This window comes from Solanum pennellii, chromosome 9 (assembly GCF_001406875.1).
Source record: "Solanum pennellii chromosome 9, SPENNV200".
Taxonomy (NCBI): domain Eukaryota; kingdom Viridiplantae; phylum Streptophyta; class Magnoliopsida; order Solanales; family Solanaceae; genus Solanum; species Solanum pennellii.
In genome coordinates this window covers 78879698-78888817 of record NC_028645.1, presented here as the reverse complement: position 1 = coordinate 78888817, position 9120 = coordinate 78879698, and the positions used below count along the sequence as shown (strand labels likewise).

Sequence of the window (9120 nt, the reverse complement as noted above, 5' to 3'; positions counted from 1 at the left end):
AGCTACAAATTGTAATTATCAAACTATAGCTATGGAGAGTAATTAATTAATTTTAAATAGCTATATGTGAAAGTTTCCTTAAAATGCACTTATTTGTTATTGTACGTTGACATACAGACAAACCAAAATTAAATGTGTTATTAATTCACATTTACAATCTACTCAAACGTTTTATCTACGAATAACAGAATATAGTACAGTACAACATATCTGTCTTGTGCAAATTATTAATTCAGCAGTAGCAAACGCTTGTTTCTCCATGAAAGAATACTTCACTACGTATGAACAGCAAACAGCCAGTTCAGATATTCACAACCAAGAAGAACTGCATTCTCTTTCGTAAAGGAAGGAGAACGAAGGCTGGAATACCAACAGGCTTCAAGTTGACCAAAAACTCAAAACTAACATAGTAATTACACGAGATTGTGCTCGTAACTCTAAAACAAGAATACCATTAAAGGCTGATTTCCAAAAGTCAGATTCAATAATTAAGGGACACTTTAACAGTTGAAGAAAAAACAATTTACACAGAACAGGAATTTCTTTAACTATATGATCAATTAGATGAACAGGCACTCCTCCACAGATAATATCAAACTAAAAAATTCCACCACGAACCTATATACGGAATTGATCCCCAAATTAATCCTATGCATGATGGTAGAATCTACAAATACATCTACCAAGCCAAGACTGAAAAAACGTTGATATAGTCATTTTTGAGTCTGATGTTACTGCTGTCTCTCATCATCTCCTAAAAGAGCTCCATCAACTGTTGTGCAACATCTGCAATAAAAAACATATAGCATTTTTAAGGGAGATTCAACACATACAACGCAAATTCCTTCTATATAAACAGAACCTTGGGGCTGACATTGTAGCCAATCAAAATATTCATGATGACATTCAGAATCAGTTTCTGTTTATTTCATTTCAAGTCTAGCTCTCCATTTGAAGAGCCACAAAAACTAGATGAAACTAGAACGGTCCAATTCCATCCTGTGTTGGGCATGATTGTCAGATTCAGTCGAAGGTAAAATCCAGATTTTCGCAGTAACTATATAGCATAGCGGAAGTGGACAAAACATGGTGCTCCTTCATAGTGGGGTTAAAACAGCAGAAGGGGAACAGAAATACATGTAGAAAACAGTGGTAGAATGTGCAATTTAACATGCCAAAAAAATTTGACATCAAGCATTGAGTCAAAAATGTCAACACAATCAAGACACTTATCTTTATGTTATGCATTAGTTCATAACCTAAATGGATCAGTCTGGTGTACTCCCAAACCAACCATCATCATGATCTAAATCTTAGCTCGAATCTATCTCCCAATGAATATTAAACCCCGCCTAATTGAAGTCAAAACTGGAGAGACTACAATCCAAAAGGATTTGTGGTACTATGATTCAGAAAAGGAAACTAGATCTCAATAAATAAAAATACATGCAGCCAATAAAAACTAGCAATTACATTATGTTCTGTGATGTATAAATGTATACCTCTTAGTACATTTGGTGATGTTTGAAACTCTTTCCAGACAGAATGATGCGAAGCAAAATCCATGTTCAGAAATTTTGATGCAAGATATGCAGCCCCAGCAGCAATCTGGTAAGGCTTGAACTGCAGCCAGAGTGAACTTCGGAGCCTGCAAAAGGAAATCGACTAAGAATAGGCAGAGATATTAATGCTTCACAAAAGTCACTTCCCTGAAAACTAAATGGATAGGCAACATCTGCAGCAACACCATATCATTTGTTAGCCATATTTCAAGAACAGCATGGGATCCAAAACTTCTCAAAAGGCACATTGGCCAATACACAGTTACAAGAATACAAGTCTTATAAATTTACAGATCCATTAATAATTGTTTCGAGTCATGTGGAAAAGCCAAAAGAGCAAGCCGGGACAACTCTCTTACCAACTACGAAAGCAGCAACCGAGTTCTTCTGCACAGTGTTGAGAGAGAATGAAATATATAACAAACATGTTGTAACCATATAGAGAGCACCAACACATAGTCCCAGCTCCGCTGCAGCAGCATTACCCCAAAATATATGCACCTCATATACCAAAATAGAAAGACAGAAGAAGCAACAACTGTTGCGTTCCTTTTTCACTATGATCCACAAATAAACAACAGTGGAACTTGTGGACTTGCCAGCTCTGGCCCTCACTTTTAGTTTCACTCATACTGTAGTACATATAAACAATTTCCTACCATATCTACCATGAATGAACTAACAAAATTGCCCAGAAATGAGACTCCACCATTCCTTGCCCAAACAGAACCGACAATTAAGGCTAACCACTGCTCGATGTTAGGAAGACACTAACATGTCCAGTACAACTACGATATTTACCAATAAGTAGAACATTTTTCCCAAGTGAACTTCTCTGGCTACGCGGCATCCTACAATCTTTGGAAAATATGCTACCCAATCCACTAACCAAACCAAAAGGATAAGACAGCGCGAGGAGTGAGGGCTCCTCATTGGGAATAACACTATAACACGTGTTGTGCACCTTATACCTATATAGTTTTTTTATGAAGTATATGTGTGTGTGTGTGTGTGTATTACATATAGAGAGGGAGTGTATATAGATTTGTATATGCTCTCTGAAACTACTAGTTTCAGAAGAGCTTTATAAGAAAAAATATATTGAATTTCTTTTACTTAATGGAGTGAACAAATCTTCACCCGCAAAGATTGATAAGCATAAAAAATGCTTTCAAGCCACTATGGTGCTCACACTTAATTAAAAAAAAATTGGTAGGTACATATACTAGATAGTAAAGAGGTGCAAAATATTTAATGAGTAAATTTTACACATTAGAGCTCCACCTCACCACAGCAATTTTCTCTATGCATTACAAGGCCTTGCCATAAGAACCTTAAGAGAATGTCTCTGCTCTGAACAACAAACTTGAAACCAAGAAAAAAAAAAGTAATATAATATATATAAATATCAATTACCTTCTATAAGTAATATAGTGACTTCTTTTGTTGTGTGTTGCGGGTATATATAATAAAATAAAACTTGGGACATTGATTTTAAGTTTCCAAGTAGTTGAGTATAACTGCAGTAACACTTCCTTTCATTAAAACTACTTGACCTCGGCAATTTTGTCAACCATCTTTGCCAGTGCAAGTATACTTTTTTTTTGAGAATTAAAATGCTGTAGAGGGGATCCGAGCCGGTGCAAGTGTACTTGTTTATAGGAGGACTTCCAATTTGGAGTTCCATCAAGCAACCAGAAGAGCTAAAACACTAGAATTTAACACCACTAATCGACTCCCAGTTACGAATCATTGCCACTTAAGTGCAGTAACCTATCACATAGAGACAGGCTACCAATATCTGGCGCTAGCATACAGCAGCAAGGCATGGAAGAGGAGGGAGATTAGGTCCTCCAACATGTGCTCAGTCGACACAAACCAAGCTTGTCCATCGGAGTTAGTCACGTGTCCAAATGGAAAATAATGAATAGTCTAATGTCTTTTCAGAGATCAAGAAGAACAGAACCAGGGAAAAGATAGAAATCAAGCCTCATTATTCAATTGACCCTAATTGTAAGGGAATAGAGCAGCGCCTACTCAGATGCAGGTCTAAATGTTAATACATCTGTCAGTTGGACGATGATTATTATCCTACCAGAAGAACTTGAAAAGCTGGATTCAGCATGGGACTAGTAGCTGAAGGAAAGAAGATCAAGATGATCAAGGAGAAGTAGGAAAAACTTCTGGTAATTTCTTCTTCTTCTATTCAAAAAGGAAGGATTGGGAGCAGCGAATAGAGTCTGGGAACCAAAACAGCAAGCCCCAGATCATGGCACACTTCATTAATAGGGGTAGGGTAATTACATGCTGTCGAGGAGGAAAGAAGAAATGGTACCAAAACTACTAAAAAATAGAGGCACGATAATTTGGGAAAACAGTAGTCTGTTCAGTCCTGCTCTGCCACAAAGGTTACTATACCTTCAAGATGTTACTCTTTTTTATACCATGCTTAAGGAATAGTTTCTTTGTTCCAACAAGAAGAGTACTTCTAAAACCTGTATTGACCAGTTCAGAACCTGGACTACCCATACCCACCATTGGGGTGTCGAGAAAACACCACCAACCCTTAAAGAGTTCCCGGTCCAAATCACTAGCATCCTACGCGGACAACCTGTGGAATAGGCTACATGAAGAGAGTAAGTGCATGAGGACTCCACATCATTTGAACATGAAAAACATAAAGTATCATATAGCAGACTTCTGGAGCATCTTTGACATTCTTCTAGGTCAATGGCCATACTACTAAGATGTCGGCATGGAAAAGCATCCACAAGAAGTGGCTAGTTTTAACTTCAGACTGTAAAACAAAACATTTGATGTACAGCATATCAACCGCCAGCAAATATCATACAGGAGAGCAAGCTAATCCTTCTATAGACCCTGCAATTATATGGCAATCCAAAAGATCAATATCACCGGCCAGAGTAGCTAGAGCAGTCAAGGGAGAGAAAAACCATATTTACACGAGTTACAAGCAGTTGTAGACCTAAAATGAGTAATAAGTTGGATGAGAACTTGTCATCCAGATACCACGAAATATTGAATCACTTTAGATCATTTTGGTTGCGAATCTACGACCTCTGGAAAAGAAGCTATAATACCAAAATAAAATGCAACGCTCCAACAGAAATCAACTTCGATTCCAGAGGCAAATTATCAATCATATAGAGGTTAACAAACTTACCCTTCACTGACAAGATGTAGTGCCAGATTCACCAACACTGTTTCAGAGAGCCCTAATTTTTCAAGGGTGGATGTAAGAGATTCATATGGATGTTGGACAGTCAGTTCAAAATTTAGAGTGGTCAATATCATCTGTTCAGCCTCAGTAATGCGTTCACGGTACTGCTCAAACCAGTCCTGCAGACAAACATCATTTAAATGGATAAGAAGTATGCTCAGAGCTTCACAATCTTGCCAAATGAAGAATATTTGGATGATCAATAATGCACAAAGACAAAGCATAAATCCTAACCACAGGTAGAAAATATGAAAGAACTGCAAGATCCTGCTTGTGGAAAATTTCACACGAGGCCTTCAGAACATTGTTGAGAGGCCGTGCAGTCTCTTCTGACTTTGCCGCAAGAAAGAGAGCAGCCGTAGCAATCAACTGCATACATAGAAAAAATACTAACAATTAGCCAAGCATTGAACATAATGAAGAGGAAAGTTCAGAAGATAAAAAATATAGCAGATTTTAGCGCATAAAACAATGCACTTACAAATCTGTCATGACATGCATGTGATCGCCTCACAAAGAAGCGGTGACACAGAACCATGGCAGTTCCTATAGTGGTCTGTGGCCTGCAAGCAGGTACAAACAAAAATTAGTTCCATCGGATAATAAATTCATAGGAACAAGTAACTTATGCTAGCAATCCTCCTGATAAAACTAGGAGAAGACAAGTACCCCAAAAGCTTAAGAGCCTGTTTGAAGTAAAGTTTTCAAACTTGTGTAAGATACAATGAATTTAAGCCCCAAACGGAAACTTACAGGTCCAAGCGAATTCCAAGGTTCTGAAGGAAAGCACAATATGAGTATCGAAGATGTGCTTCATGCATTGCATCAATACCATCTTTCCTGGATGGAGAGCATTTCTCAATTTCCTCTTTAGACATAAAGATATTATCAGTTTCAGTATCTTCAAGCCATGAGCGGTCACGCTTCGAACATGTGGGTGCGCTTGCATCAGAACGAGGTTTAGAAGTAGTGGCAGAATTATTGTTACGGATTGGATAGGCATCATCATAAGCTCTGGAATTCCTTAAAGGAACGTTATAGCATGTGCTTTGTCGCTTTGAAGGAACATCATTACATGCATTGGGTGCTTGAGAGTACCTGCCACTGCTTTCCCAACCAGAAGTTGAGCACCTCCTCCTCTTCGAAGAAGGTTCAGCCTCAGGCTTTATGAGATTATCATAACCGTAGCTATACTCGCTAAAATTTCTACCCATGTCATGGGAACTATTAGAGTTGAAAAAATGGGTATCAACAGTGTTATAATTGTTATAAGCAGAGGAATGGACCATTCCTCTACTCTGGTTCCTGCCATAAAAAGACCTGGAGTCTCCACGAAAAGGGCCACCCTGTGAAAAGTAGGTCTGGGCGAGAGCCATGATTCCTGTTAAGTTCAAAAACAAATATCAGTACAAACTAAATTGCATCAATTTCTCCAAAGAAAGAAACAGATATTCAATCTGGTATTCTCAGCATACTAACATAAAGTCTTACTCTCTTCAAGCATAGAAAGACAAACTTTCTTACTAAAATTACAGTTTTTTCAAACAAACTCAAATAGAGCAAAAAAATTAAGTCCTTTCCACAGAGCCAATTCCATCTATAATCCATTAACTAACACAAAGCCAAGTTCATCAGCCCTCAAACATGATAGCTGAATCTTTTGTATCCTAAATAAAACTAGACTCACATAGAACTACAATACGAGTAAGCTCAAATTAATTTTCATAAATACCATGAAACTGACAACAATGATTTTTTTTTCTATAATCTCATGAAACAACAATCAATCATCAGAATTTCATTAGCAGATAAAAACACCTCGCTCCACATCAAATTTAGTTTATAATTCACAAAAAATAAAGAAATAAACAAAACCCACCAATCGATCCAAACAAGTAATCCTGAATACTCCGAATAAATCCCAAAAAAATTCAAGTTCCATTTTTTCCCAAAAAACTCACCAAACCGCAAAAATTACTCAAATTCACAAACTTAAGGATATTATCATCATCCAAAACGAAAATTTGAATTAACTCATAAACATATATTAGAAATACCAAAACTATCAAAGAAAGTACCAATCTTGCAAGAAAAAAAGCCTCGTCAAAGCTACATATCACATAGATCCTCAAGAATAAAAAATTTAAAGGTATGATTATCAATCAAACGATAAACTAAAGTAGATAAAGATCTAAGTGGAAAAAAGGGTAATTACCTTAATATCGCAAGAAAACAGAGATCGAAAGACTCCGTTTTGGATCGGAAGAATCAGCGAATTTCACAGTTAATTATGAGATGATGGAAAATAGTTACAGGTTATTGCTTGAGATTAGGGTTTGGAGAATTGGTGAAGATGGAAAACAGAGAGAATGAGAGAGGAGAGAATAATTGGGTAACTTAATTTGGAATTTGCGAAGGAAACGGTTATTTATGTAATCACTTTTTCAGTCCATATAGCTATCCAATTAATTCAAATTCGTATTATATAATATATAAAGGCTATTACCGAAAATTATTTTCTATTGAAAATTTTTAAATATCTAACGTAAAAATTTGAAACCTTAAATTAAGGATGAAACAGTCATATCCCCGCAATTCCGCACCATATCTTTTGATAATCAATGTATATATCTTGATGACCTTTACGATATTTCTTCGTTAATTTTGTTTATTTATCTCTCACTCGAGATTTGATATAAATTTGTATATCAAACCAAACAATTAAAATATTACTAAGCAACAACAAACAATACAATCTAGCCAAACATTGTATCTACCATACAATTCAGTACAATACAATACATTATGAAACAATAAGTAACAATGATCCAAACAAAGTGTAAGTCTACATACTATTTATTTGTTTCCTTTTATATTTGTCCCTATTTACTTGTCTATTTAAACAAATCACAAAATGCAATAATTTTTTTCCTAATATGCTCTTATTTAATTCTAGAAATTTTCTAGTACTACTAAGTTATAATGCATGCTTTTTGGAACCAAAAAATAAATTTATTATTCGTGGAAAGTTGCATAATCTTTTAAGTTAAGGGTAAAATTGTAACTAACTTATGATAATTATTGGTGTCTTAATATGTGTATCACTTCTAAAGTAGACAACTCAATAGGGACAGAGGGAGAATTTTTTTTTTAATTAACTTGTTTATTTGATTTAAGCTTAATACTGAATTTAAATAAACATTGAATATTTTTTAATCTAAAAGTCTTAAATTAAAGATAAGTATAATGTATCAAAATATTCATTAATATGTGGTCTTAAGCATATAATGTGAAAAATTACAATTTAAGAGTTGTCAAAAAGGAAAGAAACTTTATTTCTAAAACGAATTAAAAATAAAAATAAGACAAACAAATTAAAATAAGCAAGTATAAGTTATCTTTTAATTTATAATGATTATTTTTTAAAATTCTATAAAAATTTGACATTCTAGGAAAAAAAAATTATAATATAGTTTAGGTAAAATCTTCTCTAGCACTCCTACTTTGATAGTTTAATTATGTTTTAATCTTTAAAGTAAAGGTATACCTAACCTAATGAGAAGACTTGTCTTTTCTTTATTCTTCATTCGAATGATAAAATTATGAATAAATTAAAAAGAAACAAAAATAAATTATAAGATTTTAATTTGGATACAATACAAATAACTATGATAATATCAACAAAATTTATTCCTATTGTTTTTAGCAAAAACATATGAATCCTTCAAACTTTTTTTTTTTTTTTTTGATAAATTCTCTCTAGCACTCATAGTTTGATTCTTTCCTAATACTCAAGAGTACCTACCTAATTGACCTTCAGTCAACTCTTATGTTAGTTGAGTATGAATGTGTGTGCTATAATATAAATAAGATTTTTCATTTTTTATAATCTGATTTCTTGTTTAATATTCTGTAATGACCCGAAAAGTCATTTTAAAAAAAAATAATTTATACGAAATTTCAATTGTTATCCATATCGATAGTTGCCCCGAGTATTTCGATTAGTTGGTGAAGTTGATTTGAAAATTTTAAACTATTTATTTAACTATAATTACTTAATTAATCGACATATATTAAACAATTTTATTTAATTAGTTGATGGTTAACGGGTCAAGTCCATAGTAATTTAATACCTTATAGACCTCTTAACCCAGCTTTATTAAACTAATAAAGTAAGTAGGGTTTAGTATTTTAAACTCATTAACTATGAAAAGGAACGGTGGCGAAAAACAACTACGAATGCTCCATATCCCTAAGGTCGGTATGCTCGTCCCTTTGAAATATTTTGTTATCAATTGCATTTATAAGCTTTTATCT

At 34.4% G+C, this 9120-nt stretch overlaps 1 protein-coding gene across 2 annotated transcripts; it reads right to left on the bottom strand.

Moving 5' to 3' along the window:
• Positions 1-426: 426 nt before the first annotated feature.
• On the bottom strand, positions 427-7226 carry LOC107031152 (cyclin-T1-3-like). 2 transcript variants are annotated; one of them, XM_015232397.2, is made up of 7 exons: positions 7019-7225; positions 5557-6184; positions 5285-5366; positions 5038-5172; positions 4747-4922; positions 1503-1648; positions 427-786 (listed from the first exon to the last, which is right to left on the bottom strand). In XM_015232397.2, the coding sequence occupies exons 2-7, from the start codon at positions 6177-6179 to the stop codon at positions 755-757; spliced, it is 1194 nt and encodes a 397-aa protein (XP_015087883.1). In that variant the 5' UTR covers positions 6180-6184; positions 7019-7225; the 3' UTR covers positions 427-754. The 2 variants fall into 2 exon arrangements, 1 of the variants encoding a protein (XP_015087883.1); XR_001458188.2 differs by lacking the exon at positions 427-786 and adding an exon at positions 2979-4442 and having other exon boundaries at positions 1576-1648; positions 7019-7226.
• Positions 7227-9120: the final 1894 nt, after the last annotated feature.

Bases quoted from the DNA above. Each gene is read 5' to 3' on its own strand.
- LOC107031152 (XM_015232397.2), bottom strand. From the start codon at position 6,179: ATGGCTCTCGCCCAGACCTACTTTTCACAGGGTGGCCCTTTTCGTGGA. The intron at 4,923-5,037 runs GTTAGGATTTAT...GTTTGTCTGCAG, and splicing joins TTTCATATTTTCTACCTGTG to GACTGGTTTGAGCAGTACCG. The intron at 1,649-4,746 runs GTAAGTTTGTTA...TTCCTTTTGCAG, and splicing joins CTACATCTTGTCAGTGAAGG to GCTCCGAAGTTCACTCTGGC.